General features: G+C 35.5%; 1 protein-coding gene across 1 annotated transcript in view; it reads right to left on the bottom strand.

The window, feature by feature from the left end:
* Positions 1-18,686, bottom strand: part of LOC150098072 (28S rRNA (uridine-N(3))-methyltransferase) — a 113,372-nt gene extending 94,686 nt beyond the window's left edge. Inside the window, exons 1-2 of the mRNA XM_090406673.1 lie at positions 18,585-18,686; positions 15,329-15,359 (exon numbers count right to left, since the gene is read on the bottom strand). Of these exons, the coding sequence (XP_090262799.1) occupies positions 15,329-15,359; positions 18,585-18,686 (133 nt within the window). The remainder of the gene's footprint in view (positions 1-15,328; positions 15,360-18,584) is intronic.
* Between the last annotated feature and the right edge of the window lie 1,172 nt (positions 18,687-19,858).

The following is a 19,858-nucleotide window of genomic DNA, read 5'->3' as shown; positions in this document are numbered from 1 at the left end:
CATTAGTCTTTATCTACACTATTAATCTGTTCAAATCATCCTGCAGGACTTCTATATCATCGTCACCAGTTTAGCAACATCTGACACAATTGGAAATCCCCTCTCAAATCATTTCCAATATTACTAATGCACAAACTGAACAGCATTGCTCAAATACAGAGTCCCATTGCTTACCACTTGTCTCCTGCTTCCCTTTAACGTGACTCCGCTATACTACTCACTGATGTCTGCCTGTCTATCAACCACTCTCTTATCCACATCACCAGCTTCAGTTGCTGCAACTTACATAACAGGATTCTGTGTGGTAGCCTGACGAATGCTTCTGAAAAGTTTTATTCAACTATTACTTCTTTATTGTAGAAAGTAAGTAAATTACTAAGCCAAGACCTCCACTTCACAGAGCTATGCTCTCTCCCCAGTGTACCAGATTCCTATCCACCTATTCCTTACTTCTGCCCTTAAATTAACAACCTTTCCAATACCTGAATCAATTAACCCATGATTAGCTATCTCTTTCTTGGAGGCCTCCTTTATGTAGCAGACCAATCTTATCCTCTTTTTAGGATAAGATCATGGATGTTATGCTGCCTTGAGACTCAAAATACAATATGCTCCCTAGTTATTTCTCTTGTATTTTATCAAAATACATGGACTGATATCTCATGCAATCCCATGGCTGTATTCACAGTGAAATTTCTTAATATCTAAAACACCTCCAGTTCATCTATCTCTAGTCTCATCATTCAACATCACATCAGTCACTGTATTATTTTCACCTTGATGTCACAAAATAATCACTCTGTATTTCAACCATTGTTTCACTTGGAAAAAAAATGACTGAAATCTGAGTGAGAGGTGAAATCAATAATAACCTAAATTCAATGGGAAAGTTTGAAGTAGGGAAGAGGAATAAAGAAGGTGAAAGCCTATTGGAATTTATTGAAGAGAACAGACTCCTAATTATGAATTAATTCTTTAATAAAAAGCAACATCTTAAATGGACAAGAAGAAGTTCAAACAGCCAGACCCTTAATGAAATTGATTTTATAATAACAAACAGGAGACATACTGGAAATGCTGTAACAATTTTAAACAATTTTAATACAGGCAGTGATCAGAGAATGGCAAGATCTAAAATTATAATTAATAAAAACTGGGAAAGAAATCAAAACAGAAGTTCTGTTTTGTCAAAATCAAAACAGAAAACTAATCAAACAGAAGTTCAATGAAATAAACCTCATAAATTCAAAACCTGAAAAAATGCAGATATGAAACTTGTTTTAAAAGAGAACCTTCAAATAAATTCAAAGTGCAAAGAGGGAGAAGATAACCTAGATCAGATTAAAAACTAAGCAAAATTGTAATTAATATCTCCAGTGAAATAGGTGAAATTATTTCCCATACAATAAATGACAAACTTTCAAAATAAACTCTAGATTTGTTAGGATAATGCTGAGAATTAAAGAGATTCTACCACAAGAAATTTCATAGCATATTCAGAATTAAGCAAAGCAATCAGAAAAAGAATGACACATGAAATCCTATCCTTTAGTACCAGAAAAATAAAAGAAAATAATTGAAATGTGAAAATAATAAAAAATTTTCGCATTTCAATGTGAAAATTTTTCATAATGCTTTCAAAAGAAAGCATTATGAAATTTATGGAGTCAGCTACTGAGCTAGAGTAAAACTTTAGTCTAATATAAACCAAAATACACACTCGACATTTCGACCTTCACATTAAGGTCATCTTCTGGAGTATATACACACACACGCACACACACACAAATAAACAAGTTGCACTACAATCTACATGGTATGCTATTACTGATCAACCTTGATGGATCTTTGGTTTTCTCTGTTTACAGAAAACCCACCCATACTGGCAGATACATTCATCAGCAATCCCACCACTCCCCCTCACAACAATATGGGGTTATAAAAACACTATATAACAGGGCAAAATTAATCTGCTCAGATGACAAGGCCCTAACTACTGAACTAAACCACATCCACAACACTTTCTTAGCCAATGGCTATAACCCCAAAAAATACTAAAACCAGTAAACCACAACCCCCCCCCTCCACAATAAAGATTACACCAAATCTATCACCATCACCTACATCCAGGGCACCTCTGAGAAAATAACCAATATCCTCAGAAAATATGACCTTACCTCTTGCTACAGACCATATAAAAAGTTGGCATCCCTTATCTGCTCTACCAAAGACCAACCACTTCCCCTAAACCTACCTGGTGTATACCAGGTCCCTTGCAGCTGCAAATTGTCCTGCTTTGGCCAAATAGGCAGAACAACAAATATCAGGATTTCAGAACACAAAGACTACATCCGGTTTCACCAGTACAGCCGCTCTGGGCTGGCAGACCATGCCTTAGATACCCACCATAGAATTCATTGGAGGAAAACAAAAATAATACACTGCAGCAAGTTTAAATACGAAAGATTATTCAAGGAATCATCATCAGCCCTAAAAAACGTTCCTAACCTCAACAAATTTGGGTGCATTAAACTACCCCAAATTTGGGAGACTTACATTCTGAGATCTTCAGCACAACTGCCAAGACAACCAAATTAGCCCACCAGAGAGGGCACCATTAGGACTTTAGGAGCAATATTAGTTTCTTGCTTTCGTCCTCATTTGCTTTTGTTAGTGCCTGCGTGCACATACCATATCTTTATGTTCCCGAAGATGGCAACATGATGTTGCCGAAATATAGAAGTTATTTATTAAAGTTACCTGTAATTAATATACTTTATATACGTTGTTAATTCCGTAAACTAATTACCAGTTATGTATGACCAACGTATAAGCCTTGCTACTAGAATTATGATCAACCGTTAAAACTAAAAGCCTGACCTCAGGTGCTCACTACAAAGCTAGAGTACTGTTATTATTATCTATTAGGTGACAACATTAAATTAAGCTGGAGAGTAACATGTTCACACAGAAAAATAATAAATAAATAAAAATACTTATATAAGTATACATATAAATTGCAACAAATTGGTATGGACAGAGGCCAATAAAAGCTGAAAAATTGCTTAGTCCTAAAGTCACTGGAAACTAAGGGCTGAATGTGTGCCCTTCAAATTCTTGGGATTTTTATGCCACAATTATTATTAAGATTACGGTGGTTAATTAAAATTTCACAGGCTTTTTTAAATTTCCATTCATACCAAGTTTTTGTATGATGTAAAGAACAAGTACTTTGCCAATCAATTTGGTGTAGAGTGTTAAGAGTGTGATTTGAGAGACCTGCTTCACCAAAATTGTTAAATTTAATGTATCGTTTGTGTTCTTTTTTTTGTGGATAGGGATTATACATCCAGTTTCCCCAATATAAGGTAAGTTATAGGTGCAATAGATGCAATAAACTTTAGGATGTGCCAATGGGGGAGAGAGGATCATTAGAGGAGTTGAATATGTTTTTTAATTTTAAAGGTGGTTTAAAAGTGACATTAAGATTATAATGGTGTAGGATTCTATTAATTTTTTCTGATAACCCTTTAATGTATGGAATAGCTATGGTTTTACTGTACTGTAATCTATATTATTTTTTGATGAAGTTTTATGAAGAATTTTATTAATAGTATTTTTGCTATAGCCATTATTTATAAATGTATTGCTAATAATTTTTAATTCTTGTTTAAGAACTTGTTCATTAGAACAAATTGCTATAGCTCTGTTTTTGAGGATGTTGATGACTCCAAATTTTTATGAAGGGTGGTGATACGAGTTAGCATGTATATATTGGCCAGTGTGTGTGTGTGTGTGTGCAGGCTTGCGATAAACAGTGAAGGATAGACTGCCTGAGGGTAGATGTGACTAGTGTATCTAGGAAAAGGAGTGCGTTCTTATTTTCAATTTCAATAGTAAATTGTGTGTGCTCATGTTGTTTGTTCAGGTGGCTAATGAATGTGTTTAACATTATTATTTTTTTTTTTTTTTTTTTACACCAGAGGTCAGGCCTTTAGTTTTAATGGTTGATCAGTAACTTTAGCATGCCATGTAGATTGTAGTGCAGCTTGTTTCTCTGTGTATACATATACTAGGGGAGGGTTCTTCCCCCCCCCCCCTTTCACCCTTTGCAAGACTTATGTTAAACAAGTGTGCTAAGAAAGTGTTAATTTACTAGAACATTCCTTCAAGACATGCAGTGATTCAAGTCCTACACAGGAATATGTTATATTATCCAAGTGATTCAAGTCCTACACAGCAGTATGTCATCTTATCCTACTGCTTTATTAACATCAAGTGTACTTAATTCCATATATACCTCCTGGTCACTCACAATCATTTCCTCCTCCACCATAACCTCTACACTCTAGCTTCTCATGATGTTGTCTTCATGAGGATGAAATACCTTGATTCAAGTCCTACACAGCAATATGTCATCTTATCCTACTGCTTTATTAACATCAAGTGTACTTAATTCCATATATACCTCCTGCTCACTCACCATCATTCCCTTCTCCACCATAACCTCTATACTCTAGCTTCTCATGATGTTGCCTTCATGAGGATGAAATACCCTGATGAATTGCTCAACAATATCCTCTGCATCAATTAACAGTCTACCACTGTTATCAACTAACATCATCAGCCTTCCATTCTTTCTTCTACTTGTCACATATCAAAAGAACTCATTAGGATGTTTTGGCTTGATTGGCTAATTACTTCTCTACTGCACTTTTGCTGTCTTTACCAGCCAGGTCATCTCTCTGCTCTGCTCTTTGTACTCTTCATGCAAATGATTATTACCAACATTATTCTCGTGTCCTCAACAGCCTTCTTCCTCCAGATTTCATGCTTAATCCCTTCACCCATTCATCCAATTTACTCGTACCTTATTTAGCCTTTTCATCTTTAGCATATTGCCTAAGATAGTTGTCCCTTAGAAAATCTTTCTCCTTATTCCTTGATGCTATCCTTTCATTCTAGTCAATACTGACATAATTAAAATCATCCATAATAATCACTCTTCTCTTACTCACTAAGCCATATTGCCTATATATTTTGTTTCTACCCTCCACACTATCAGGCCTATAGCAACACCCAACTAAACATCTCATCCCATCAACCTTCACCTCACACCATATAGCTTCAAAACTACTGCTGCTATTTTTTCTCGTATCTCAACCCTATGCAGACATAACTTCCCTGCTATCATCAATCAATGCAACAATTTCATCTCAATTATTTCTGATACGCCTAGCATTCATAAATAAGAATAGCAATTCATTTCTTGGTCTATAATCAGTCCTATCCATGCCAGACCCCATCCTACAACTTCTTCACATGTGTTCAAATCTGTTCACCCTTACCATTTGTTCCATATATCTCCCCAGACTCAACTATTCCTCATGCATTCCAGGCCATCCCATTTCTATGCCGACCATCCTCATATACATATGTATTCCTGCTTCCAGAATACACTCTCCTCATGCTGTGTCTACTGGCCCTCTCTTCCCCCCCCCCCCAATTTCCCTGTCCATTTTGCATTCCTGTTCTCACATTCTCATTACACTAGTCTCATCTCCATTCACAATCACTTCAGTCTCACCTGGTCCAGTCTTCCACTCATTTGCATCTCTGACTTCTGCTGATATCTTCACATTGCTCATTATACTTCCTTCTAGCAATAGTCTCTCAAATTGATTCAAGGCAAGTCCATTTATACATAATCCATCTCTTTTATATAATTCTATTCACCCTTCAAATGCATTCCACACATCAAACTGTACCTCTTTTTTCCTCAAATAGCTCTTCTTCTTAGCCTTTCTTTATCCACTACAGCAGTGCTTCCCAAACTTCTGGATGTCAGGGCCCCCTTTGCAAAAATTAAAATATTTCATGCCCCCCCCTCGAAAAAAAATCGTAATAGAGAGATATATTATTATAATATTTATTGTATTTATATTCAATATAAAACACACAGCGAATATTACAAAAATCAAATGCATATATTACATTTTTTGCCTTTTACCGTTTGGTTCTGAAGACGATGCGAGCTGTTCTGGTAAAATATGAAATATTGTCCTTTTTTGAGTCTGTTTCTGTTCTTCTGATTGTTCGCGGGAATTTTTTTTTATTTTTTATCAGTCACTTATCCATCTCAGGGTTAAATTTTTTAAAGTAGAATAGATCAAATAATATCACCACTTACCGATACTGGCACACCACAGACTGATAACATGAAAATAGTGAATATTACCTGAATAAGGGAATCCCCGGACAAGGAACGTTTTTTTCTCTTTTGTGACTTTTCTCCCTTTACGGTAATTAAGCCTAACGCGAAACAGACAGCAAAGGCAGGTTATTAAAACGTGCATATGATTGGTGCGGTATTAACAAAAGATCGCGCAACCGAAAGATAAAAGCATAGCTGACATGCTAACTCTCTTCAACCAAATTCCATATGTGAAAGTGCCATAATATTCATTATATATATATATATATATATTACTTAGTTTTAACACTTTTACGAATTTTAACAGATTCAGTTGAATTTTATTGCTGCATTGGGAAATCGAACTCGCACACATCTAATTAATAACAATAGTTTTTAGTTAGATACTGTGTTTGCCCATGCAACATATGGTTTTGTTTCAGTCTATACAGCATAGTTTCTGTATGAGGGAACATGTGATTCATTAATTAGTGTGTTTTTATCCCTGTTGCCTCTAATTGCACTATTTGTTGAGAAATATATTACACAGACCCCTCATACCTTATTCACTGGCATAATAAAAGTAATTGTTTTTATTGCCTCTGCAGTATAGTGGGAGGGCGTGTTGTTTACCACTGCAAGCTAGTTACTATCTCCCCACATGAACTTGCTTAAGCTTTTTTCATGTGTGAAGTATATGCGAAACTTTTATTGGTAACAGAAAACTAGCTCAGATGACAGTGATAATATAAAACGAGTTTTGATATGTATATAAAGTCAATATCAACAGTTCCTGATTACGAACGCATGATGAAAGGGACAGAAAGATTTGGAGCTTCCCTGAAGAGCATTCGAAGTAAATACAATTAACCACTACTTTGAAATGAAACATATAAATAAGCAATATTTACTAATATTCATTAAGCGCTGAAATACGCAGGAAGCAAAGTTTGTGAACCAACACCAATGTGTGAATTTTTCCATTAAAATATAAAAAATAACAAAAAAAAAAGAAATAATAAATAATAAAAGTTAAATACGTTTCTTTTAAAATAAAAAAAAATCTACTTAGTCTTAAAATATTTTAAATTTGTTTTCATTATTTCACGGCCCCCCTCAACAAAACCTACTGCCCCCAAGGGGGCCACAGCCCACAGTTTGGGAAGCGCTGCACTACAGGACATAGGCCTCCCCCAACTTCTTCCATTTTTAGTTCTCTTTTGTCTCTGACCACCATTTCACTCCTCTCCATGTCTGAATATCATCTCTCCATTTTTCTTCCATCTACTCCTTCTCCCCCTCTCTTTGTTGCCATTCCATTAACAATCTTGTCCACCTTTTATCTCTCCTTCTCCCTACATGACCAGCCCATCTCTATTTTGAATTTTTTTTATCTTCTATTATATCTCTTACTCCTATTTGTTTTCTTATTTCTTCGTTCTTAATTTTATACTTCCCATTTATTTTAGTAATTTAGTAATTTTCAGCATTCTTCTTTCTGGTTTTCTCTGTGCTATCCTCAGATCTTCACATTGCTTCTCTGTTATGCTCCATGTCTCATTACCATATGTAAACATTGGTGTTACAAAGCTGTTGAATGTTTTCCTTTTTAAGCATAATGGTAGTTCTCCTATTATATCTTCTTTCAGTATATTAAAGGTTCTACTACCTTGAATGATTCTTCTATTGATTTCTTTATTTTGTCTTTCTTTAAATCTTACTGTTTGTCCAAGATAGATATATTCATCTACTTGATCTAGTTCTTTTCTACCTATGGTTATTTTGTCCTCTTCATATTCTTTTGTCACATACTTTGTTTTTGCAATATTTATTTTAAACCCCATTTTTAGGCTTTCTCACCATAGTTCATTTATCATGGATTGTAGTTCTTTACTCTTTGCAATGAGTACTGTGTCACTGGCAAATCCTAGATGTTTGAGGTGCTCCCCATTTACATTAATTCCTTTTGCTTCCCAATTAGTTTTTTAAATATTTCTTCCAATCTTGCACTAAATAGTTTGAACGAAATGGATCTCCGTCTTATTCCTCTCTGTGTTCAGAATGATTTGTGTGTTTTCTAGTTTTGTCGCAGTTGCTTTTTTGTATAGTTTATTTATTAGCTTAATCTTTCTTTTCTATATTCTGTTTTTCCAATGCATCTATCATTTCACCTTGAAATATGAAGTCAAAAGCTTTTAAGAAATCTATAAACATCATATGAAGGTCAATTTGGTATTCATTAGTTTTTTTCTATTAGTTGGTTTATAGTATGAATATGGTGTATTGTAGAATATTTTTTTCTAAAACAAGCTTGCTCTACTAGTTGTGCTTCATCCAGCTATGTCAATCATTAATCTATTTAGCAATATTTATCAACACACAGCTCTACTAGCATACTATTCATGATTTTCCCTCATCATCTCAACTAATTATCATACCTAGGCAACACACCAACTACTCTTCCTACCACACCATCTTTCACTGTCCTCAATAATCTCCTGATATTCATCCTCACATTCTCCTGTGCCCAACCAATAATTTGTTCCTATGATCACTAACTCCTTCACACACTTACTTCTTATATCCAGAGTGTCAATAACCCTATTCATCCTCCCTCTAGAATTTGATGGTGTGTGTACACACACACACACACACACACACACACACACACACACACACTTAATACAGGTATAGCTATTTACCCCATACAGTAATACAGACCATGTGTAATGACAGAAATAGGCTATCAGTATGTTTCATCCTCAAACAGAATGAGGATAGTGCCAATAGTAATTTCAACATAGTAAAAGAATCTAATTAAACATAAAATTTCAGTTATTAATTAATAATAACTGAAATTTTACATTTAACTGTTTCATTCTACTTTTTAAACTGAAGAAAGGACAACTAAGATGAACGGTCATGTTTTTTGCACTTAAATTAATAAATGTAATCAAGAATGGAAAATGAGAGGAGTTATACTGGAGGAAATAGGGGAGACAAGAGATCTGGGGTTGATGATTGATAGAAACCTGAAATTTAGGGGACATATTGCAAAGGTGAAGGTAACACAGAGGATTGCTGCAATAATGAGAAGGACAGAGACCTGCAGAGATAAAACAGTTATCATTCCGTTGTATAAGACCCTGATCAGACCACACTTAGATTATTATTCTCAGATTTGGTCCCCAGCATTTGAAGGGGATAAATTAACTGTGGAAAGGGTACAAAAGCGGATAACAAAGATGGTTTCAGGACTATACAATGATAGTTATGAGGATCGGTTGAGGGAATGTGAACTGCAGGGTTTGATGGATAGAAGGAGAGATGATATAATTGAGACTTAAACTGTTGAAAGGTGGTTACAGGGTTGACACTGGGGAGTTCTTTCGCTTGGTTGAACAGCGGGAAGGAGTGATGACAAGAGGCCATCCCCGGAAGTTACGAAAGGAATCTGTGAGCAAGAAGGTGAGGAGTGGTTTCTTTGCATTGAGGGTGGTTTGAACCATGGAATGCTTTGTCTGATGGAGTGGTGAGAGCGAGAATGGTCAATGAGTAGTATGATAGACTTTGTGTTTCTTAAGGGGGGACCTCCCCTCGATGAGTCTTAATAGACTGTGTTTCTTAGGAAGGACCTCCCAACGATGAGGTTTTTGACTCCATGGAGGCCTGAATAATAATATAAATTGTGCACATTAATAACTCATTAACATTATATACACACACACACACACACTAGGCGAGCTAAGTTCCCCTGGCACCCAATCCCCCTGAGTTCCAGACTGGTAGGCCAGTTCTCCTTGCATTCTGATGACTCGAATTTTGAAGATTCGACATTCAGGGTAGCCCAAGTTTCAAAATGTTTCAAAAAATGTGACATAAAAAGGCTTATCATTTTATATATACAGGGTGTTCGGGATAAATTTGACAGTTTCGTAAGGAAAAAGAAAATCTTCTTTGTATCTATTAAATTTAATGAATTGACAAAAAAACATTACAGGCAGAGTTAATTACAATACTATCAACAAGATTTACTCAAAATAACCACCATTAGCATCGATCACAGCTTCAATTCTGCTTCGGAACCTCGAACAAGCTGATGCTACAGTCTCCCTGGGAAGGGCCGCAAAAACTGTTTTAATTTTATCCATTAACTGGGCTTTTGTATTACTGGAAGTGCGATTGGTGTCTTTTTCAACTGCGCCCCATACAAAATAATCCATGGGGTTAAGGTCTGGGGAGTTTGGAGGCCAAACATTTGGACTGGTGAAGTCGTAGAAATTTTCAGACAACCATTTTTGACTTTTCCCAGAGGTGTGGCAAGGGGCCGAATCCTGCTGCCATACATACGGCCTACCATTGGCTACCCTTGTTATCCAGGGCTTGACTACAGTTAGCAACTCCACGAACAAAGCCCGAATTCCAATGCCAGGGTTCTTCAACACCTGTTCCTGCAGATTTGCGAGGAATTCTGCTGTACGAACGCAATCAGATCGTCTGCTAGGGATCTTTCTTCTTGCTACATCCTCGTAGTCACCATTGCAAGTCTCTAGTTCATGCCTGATTGTTTTTACTGTATTCAGGGAGCATTGGGCAGCAGTCGTAATATCCTTATTTTGATGGCGGGCACGAATCATCATGATACAAGTTATTCTCTTCCATGATTCAGGTGGGTTCCAGCTATCCATCCTTTCTGACATCTTGTATATGAATGAAGAAGGGTCCGAACTTTTAAATGAAGAGAAGTGTGTGTTAATACATGTAACTTACGGAAAAATATAATTAATTATAAATATGTCAAATTTATCCCGAACACCCTGTATATATAAGGTAGATATAATGTAATACAACGAGGTTTCTTTTCTATATATATATATATATATACACACACACACACACACACACACACACACACACACACCTGTATCTTAAATGTTTCTTCAACTTAAATTCGTTTTCTATCATTTCCCTTCTTCATTGTTCTACCATAATTATAATTTTTCTTGCCTGGGATCTCCAGATATTTATTCGATTGAAGACTGTGCCTCTGAAAATCCCCTATAGGCAAAAGAAAGATTTTATACCCTAGTAGATCAATTAATCACTTATCCTATTTCTGCCAAGGTATGCAGTCATGGCAAAATTTACTCATAAATAACTGTTAATCATTGGGGTTCCACTATCAGGTCCGAGCTTATTTTTCAATCAGTGCACTGCAAAAAAGATTGAATCGAACAACTATTTTTATCAACAATAACAACAAGTTTAATTTCTGATCAAATAATTATACATCACATGAAATCACAATATTCATTTATGGAAGGTAATTCTTAGTCTTTCTCAATCACTCAACTTTGGTTTCTATTGAACTCTCTTGCACTTACTTAGACTTTCAAAAGCATACTTTATATTAAAACTATCAGGAAGTTATACACATAACATGAATTCGTTAGGTGCGCTTAACATTCCCAATTTTGTGTCTATCAAAATACAATATACATGTATACAAATATATCTCTCAGAATCTCATTCCTTTCAAGTACTTAATCATAATCTAGGCAATAATATTTATACAACCCACCTCATTGAGTTTCAACCATTATAATGATATGACATCAGGAACATACTCTATCATAAAATTCAATCATAAGTACACATATAATCAATCAAAGAAATTTCAATAGCTCAATATTTTCTCCCAGGGAAATTAACTGCGCTCATGTTTCACTCATTAGCTATTTTAAACTTTTATAAGAAATGTTAACATTCTAAATACTATCTCCTTAAACCAGACAACTTGGCAGTTTGATAGGGAATCCTTTCTTAAATCACAAACAAACTATGAAAAAATAGACTCACATGGGTCTCTATCTTATATGTGTCTTCCATCCTTCTCTCCTTATTCCGGTACTTGAGTGGGGTTTCTCTCGTCCATTCTGTGTTTTGGAATTCTCCTAGAAGCGTTATAGGGCACCGATGAATAGTCGTGGCAGCTGACAGGATATAGGGTAAGCGAACTGTCCGGCGAAGGATTTCTGCGTAGGTCAGGTCGCGTGCTTACTTGATGTCAGGACCAATACGGCAAGATTTCTCCTTAACTTATCGCATCCGGATATCTTTGGCTGTGACTGGAACGACTATCTGTGGACGGGCCTCTCCGTCTTCCCCACCAGAAAATACGACACCTCGTCCTCAATCTCTCGTGGATGGATCATTCAGGATGAAGAAAAGGAAGCCCCTCTCATCTTCGAACCAACCCTTTTATACACCAGAGTCCCTGCACCTTTGATTAAGTTTTTGGGACCCCTAGCGTCCAAGTGCAAGTCTTGCTAGTAGTTTGGAGGACCCTGTATTATGTTTCTCGAAAATTCACCAACAATCATACTTCCACCCTTTACCACCTTAATCTTGCCTATGGGCCTTTCCTTTTGATTTGCGCCGCACCCTTTCAATATTGACCTTGAAGGTCACCTGCGATGGATCTTGCACACAATCTTCAAAAGACATGCCGAATTTCGAGCGATGCTCTTAGTCTCAATACTTCTACATCCCTTCTTAAACAATGAGTGAGTTAATTTCCCTTTGGACTTATTTTGCTCTTTATACAGATGGCTTTACATAGATGGTTAAAATATACATTTTTAGAAAAATATTCAGGTGAATTCCTACTGTAAAAAAAGTCGATGTTTTTATATGATTAATTTTGGCAACATCGAATTTTTACAACAAATCCTATAAACATATTATATGAAATACTTTTAAAAGAGTTATAAAGAGAAAGAGAGAAATTAATACACGGGATGTAAAATTCTGAGAGGAACTGTTCAGTTATTTGTGATGATGATTCAAGTTAGGTAGAGCAATAGTTAATACAACTGATGTCAAAATTTTGCAGGATGATTGGGATAGATTGGCAGTCTGAGCAAAGGAGAATGGGTGTCACTTTAATGTGGCAAAGTGTAAGGTTATGCATTTTGGGGGTGAGAAGATTAACAGCTGTATACTACATTGGTGGAACTATACTCCAGGAATTAATGAAGCCGGAGTTTTGGGAGTGTTAGCGGATAGGGAGTTAAAGTTTAATGTGCACATAGTGAAAGTGGCTAAAGCAGCTCATTGGGTTACTTGGTTACTGAAGAATACTTTGACAAGCATAGACAAGCAGGTTATTGTTCCTCTTTATTAAGCCTTGATAAGACCCCCATCTTGACTACTGCACACAGATCTGGGTACCAGTTTCTTGGTGATGGGAAGAGGATCCAGAGGCGAGTGACCAAGATGGTAACAGGTCTATGGAACGAACCTTACGAGAACAGGTTGAAGATTTGTGAGTTACAGAAACTGGTTGACAGGTGGAAAAAAAGTAATATGATTGAGACATACAAATTACTGAAGGGTGTTTACAAGATTACTTCAGAGGAAATTTTTCATAACAGGTCTGGTGGTGGGAGAACTAGGGCCACCCTTGGAAATCAAGCAAGAGCATAGTTAGCAAAGGTGTTAGAACTAGTTTTTTGCTTAGAGAGCAGTGAATGAGTGGAATAAATTGTCAGAGTATTGTGAGTGCCATTACTGCAAATGAGTTCAAAGTAAAGTATGACAGACACTGTAAATGTTGGATAGTTCTTAACATGATGTTTAGGACTTCCCTCAGTGAATCTAAGGACTCCTTGGAGCAGTCTGTAATAAAAATAATAATAATAAAAATTCCTGATATTCAGTTTGGGGGGGGAGGGTGAAGGAAGATTAGAAAATGTCTATGAATAGCTACTATCAATCATCCAATTTGCTCACATTTTATAACAATGTTACAGCTGAGTTGCATAAAGGGAATGGATACACTATGATAATGTTGGATTTTTCTAAGGCATTTGATAGGATACCACATGATAGGCTGTTGTGTAAACTGGAGAATATGGGATTGGAACATAATCTATTGACTTGGATCAGGGGATGGTTGACAGACAGATATCCAAAAGTGGTATACAGTGGGTGCGAATCTGCCAGATTTAAATAACCATTGGTGTACGTCAGGATTCAGTCCTTGGGCCATTACTGTTCAATCTATACATTAATGACATCAAGCAGGGTCTATCATCAGATCTGCAATTGCTTGCTGATGATGTGAAGATAGGAAGGGAAATCAGGAATGCTACTGATATTCAGCAATTACAAAATGATTTGAATAGACTGGAAATCTAGGCAAACGAAAATGGCTGTCAGTTTAATGTTAGTAAGTGTAAAGTTATGCACTTTGGCATGATTAGAGTTCCAGCGGCATGTTACATTAGCGGGATTATGCTACAAGAAACTGAAGAGGCAAGGGATCTTGGTATATTGGTGAATAAGAATTTAAAGTTCAAAGGTCACATAGCAAAAGTTGCAAATACAACTCAGAGGATAATTGCTACATTGAAGTGAACCTTGACATGTAAGGATAAGGAAGTGATTTTGCCTCTTTACACTTTGATAAGACCACACTTGGATTACTGTGTGCTATGTTAAAGTGAACCTTGACATGTAAGGATAAGGAAGTGATTTTGCCTCTTTATACTTTGATAAGCCCACACTTGGATTAGTGTGTGCAGATTTGGTCTTCCAGGTTCTAAAGGGATAAAGAAGCTGTGTAAAGGGTGCAAAAAACAGTTACAAAGATTATATCCGGATTATGGGATTTAGATTATGAGGACAGATTGTGAGTAAGTGGATTACAGACTCCGGTTAACAGGAGAAAGAGGGATAATATGATAGAGGTCTATAAACTTCTGAATGGGTGTTATAGCATTTCAAACGATGAAATTTTTCGTTATATGGAAGGCAGGGAGAGAACACAGGGGCATCCATGGAAGTTAAGGTTGTTCTCAGTCAAGAAAGGGTTAAGAGCTAGGTTTTTCTCCCAGAGAGCAGTGAGTGGAATAATTTGCTCTTATGGGTTGAGAGTGCATCTAGTATAAATGAATTTAAGGGAAGGTATGATAGCTGGGTTGGGTAATTTACAGCCTCCCTCGATGAGTCCTTGACTCCCTGGAGGTCTCAGATAATAATAATAATAATAATAATAATAATAATAATAATAAATTAAATGTAAATTTAAAAAAATATATACTTAATTAAACTTGAATGAAAGCTTCTTACTTTCTTTTTTCCACTCCTTCCAGTTTTTTGTCTAATAAATTTTAAAAAAAAATAATACTGATAAAGACAATACACCAATATGTGTGTGTGTATATATGATTAAACAAAAAATAAAATATATATGATTAATTTTTTGAAAGTAATTCAGAATCGCATTTATAGAAAAAGTGAAGAAACTCTAAGTGAAACACAATTCGGCTTTCGGAATGGTTTTGGTACTAGAGAGGCCCTTTTCTGTATCCAAATATTGATACAAAAATGCATAGAAAAACAGAAATCTGTCTTTATGTGTTTCATAGATTTTGAAAAAGCATTTCACAAAGTCAGACACATTAACTTAATAGAAGTCCTTCAACAAATAAGACTAGACAAACAAGACATAAGACTAATAACAAATCTGTATTGGAATCAGTCAGCTTCCATTCAATTAGACAACATTACCACCAGTGATATTAACATCAAAAGAGGAGTGAGACAAGGATGTGTGCTCTCACCACTCCTGTTCAACATATATGCAGAGGTAATATTTAAAAAAGCATTGGAAGAATGTCCAGAGGGAATCACAATAAATGGAAAGATTGTTAACAACCTACGATATGCAGATGACACCGTGCTAATTGCAGATAATATTATGGATCTCCAAAAACTCATTGACAGAGTATACATAGAAAGCCAAAGAATGGGAATAAATATAAATATCAACAAGACAAAATACATGATCATCAGCAAACATCCAGACTCATCAATGAAACTGACACTCGATGGGAAAAATATTGATCAAGTGTCAAGATATAAATATCTCGGTTGCTGGCTCAATGAACGGTGGGATCCAGAAATAGATATAAAGACAAGGATTGAAGTTGCACAGCAGTCCTTCATGAAAATGAGAACACTATTCTGCAATAAGGACCTAAACATGGAAGTCAGATGCTGAATGCTGAAATGCTACGTGTGGTCTATTCTGCTCTATGGAGTTGAAACATGGACATTGAAGGCGACAACCATCAAGAAAATTGAAGCCTTTGAGATGTGGCTATACAGAAGAATGCTAAAGATATCATGGATAGAAAAAATTACCAATGAAGATGTCTTAAAATCCATTGGAATAGCTAAACATCTTGTACAAATAATCAAGAAACGAAAAACATCATATCTTGGCCACATCATGAGAAACAGCAAATACCAACTTCTACAAACTATTTTGGTAGGAAGAATTAATGGCAAAGGAACTAGAGGAAGAAAAAGAATATCATGGTTTGACAACATCAAGATGTGGACAGAAAAGAGCAGTGCACAACTACTCAGATTAGCACAAGAGCGCAGTTTGTTCGCCAAGATGGTCACTGACCTTCGATAGCACAATAAGAAGAAGATATGATTAATAATAATAATAATAATAATAATAATAAAAAAATATAAAAAAAAAAAATATATATATATATATAGAGAGAGAGAGAGAGAGAGACTGAAAATAGCAGTTGCAAGTTCAAGATCGAATAGAATTGATTAGCTCGTAAGACTTCTGCAGTCATTCTGAAATTCTTGAGAGGACTAGTATAAAAATTATAATTAATTAAGAAAAAATTAACTTTATTAGTTCTAAAATCCTCTTTTACTTTCATATACTTTTTCATAGACTTCTTTGAGAAAGTATGAAAAGCATAAGTTAGATTACAAAAGAGACATTTACTATACACATGTTACCTGTAATGGAATCAATGGTTGAAAATGGTAAACTATTTTCCATTATGAATCAGTTTATGAAAATGTTATAAACATAACAATCACCAAATCAGTTTTGTGTGAGATCTCCAATAGACACACATGTTCAGTTTGAAAAAAATATCGAGGAGTACACAAAATATGTTGCCAATGACAAAAAAAACTAACTGGTTGAGCCATAGAAATCTATACCAAAGAGATCCTACACCTCTCTCTCTCTAACAACAGCAACAACATATTGATGAGACAGGCAAACTGGACCAAGAACACACAGTTGGGAAATATATCCAACCTGACCTAATTATGAGACTGCAACTTCAAGGAAACTGCTAACAAATATTCATATTTTTTTACTTAGTTCTTTTTTTTTTTTTTTTATCTGGACATCTGCAACTAATATCAACAACTAAAATTTTGTGCAGGCATAATTCCCCTGCTATCATCAATCAACAAGTGTAACAGAAAAAAATTTGATATGAAGTTGGCACATGACATACTTTCATCTCTCTCTCTCTGTGTGTGTGTGTGTGTGTGTGAGCACGTGCACATATCATTCCCTGCTAACATACTTTCCATTCATAGTCTACTCAATGAAAACATACATGGGAAAATCTGGCTTTCTTTGTCTTTGAGCTGGAAGAAAACAAATGGTAAGAAAATGCGTTTCAAGAGAAACTCGAAAAGAAAAAAATTACAAACACAAAAAAAAAACTTTTTTTGACAGAAATGTCTAAAATGTAACATTCTCAATAATCAAAATAAAGTCACCTCCAAAGTAACCTGTGGTGATCTTTCAGTTTCTAAATTTACAAGAATATACTTCAAAGCAAGTGAGTCAATTCAATTTGAACTTTTAATCATTTTGAAACTAAAAAGAATACAAAATTAATAAAATACCAAAATTTAGAGAGAGAGAGAGAGAGAGACAATAAGGAAAGAAAACATTCCTTGCAAATGCTACAACTGTCTATTATTTTTATGGTACTGGCACCTACATGGAGTCTTAAGACATTGTGGGAGACCCAAACTATCTACACAATCTATCAAATCTTTCTTTGAACCTATTAACAGACAAAGCACTCAAAACTGACTCTGGTAACCCATTTCAATCATTCAAAACTCTCCAAGTGAAAAATCCAGATCTTACATACCTACTAATCATACTTTTACTCAACTTCCAGGGATGACCACTTGTTCTGTCTTCTCTAGCCAAGTGCTAAAACACTTCCCCAAGAGCATCGATCCTATAGAACCCTTTAAGTAATTTAAATATTTCTATCAATATGATAGAAATATTCTTCGCCTATCATTTTACACACCCTCAATCTATCCTCATTTGGCCTCATATCCACAAACAACCACAAAAGATCGGTTGCTATGGACGCTTTAACTGCTCACCTACAGTAATAAAATTCTAAAGATTTCGTGTGCACGTGTGTGTGTGTGTATAATACTACAAATTGCTCTCTCTCTCTCTCTCTCTATATATATATATATATATATATAGTAGAACTTGACCACGCACTGTACTCACCGGTTCTAACTGCGTTGGCTTCGTTAAAATTTCATATCCTACTCGACTTTTTTTAAATGAATTGCTTCCAAACGACAAAACTTCGTCCACAAACGTCGCCATTACACAGATGTTTTTATTTTATAAGCCATAGTGCCCCCTTCCGAGTTATTATTCGAATCATAATATCACCAGACATAAAAATGTTTTTTTTTTTTTCATTTCATATGTTTATTTATTTATTTATTTATTTATTTATTTATTCACATAATTGATACACAGTCAAAACAAGATTTAAAACAACATTATTTAAACAACAACTTGACTGGTGATACAGAACAATTCAGATTCTACCAAGAATCTAAGAATAGACTGTCAGGTAGCGTCGTAAAATATGGACTGTTCCAAGTAATGCTGTTTTTTGTAGGTCATATGGGGGTCACTTCATCGATGCTTAATTGCTGTAAATAGTTGGATATCTTCTTTGAAATTGCACCAAGTGTGCTGATAGCTATTGGGATAACTAAGGTGTGTTTAAGCCATAGCCTGCCAACTTCCATTGCCAGATCTCGATATTTAGTAATTTTTACCAGTTTTTTGTTGTTAATGTTGTTATCACTGAGTGTTGCGATATCGATAATCCAAACCTGTCGATGTTTCATAATTGTGATGTCAGGTCTATCTGGAAAGATTTTATTGGATTATATTGATCAACAGAATTTAGTTGTTTATTATATGCTGTTGATCAGTATAATCCAACCAGTTTCACCAACTAAGTCTGTTGGCATCTTCAGGGTACATAACTGATGTACGGCACTAAAAAGTAAAAAACTGTTACAAACTATAATCAACCGATTCCAATTATATTAAACAAAGAATAGAGCACGTACAATACATTCATAGAGCGTAGATGATATCACTTGTTATTTAGGAACGTTCTATAGTTGGCACTATAATTCAGTTCTGGCGAGTTGAAGGATCTGATAAGGATCTTCTAGATCACGGGCAAGATTAGTCCTTGGTTCCTATTAAGGTTTTGTGTACAGCGGGCAACTGTTGTAGTCTCCTTAAAAATTCGGGAGCGGAAGTCCTCCTCCATGTAAGGAATTGCGCTTCTATCCCACTCTATGGTATGGTTCGTTCTTGAGAAATGAAAAGCTAACCACGATTTTTCTTCTCTGTTATTATTGACGTCACCAATGTGTTCTTTTTACCTAATTTCAAGCTCCTTGGCGTTTGGCCGATGTAATTCAAGCTGCACGAGCATGGTATGTTATAAAATTAGGCAAAAAGAA

Source organism: Typopeltis vanoorti, chromosome 16 (genome assembly GCF_054136105.1).
Source record: "Typopeltis vanoorti isolate ZY-2024b chromosome 16, IOZ_Tvanoo_1.0, whole genome shotgun sequence".
Lineage (NCBI taxonomy): Eukaryota > Metazoa > Arthropoda > Arachnida > Uropygi > Thelyphonidae > Typopeltis > Typopeltis vanoorti.
This window is presented reverse-complemented; position numbering and strand designations above follow the sequence as displayed.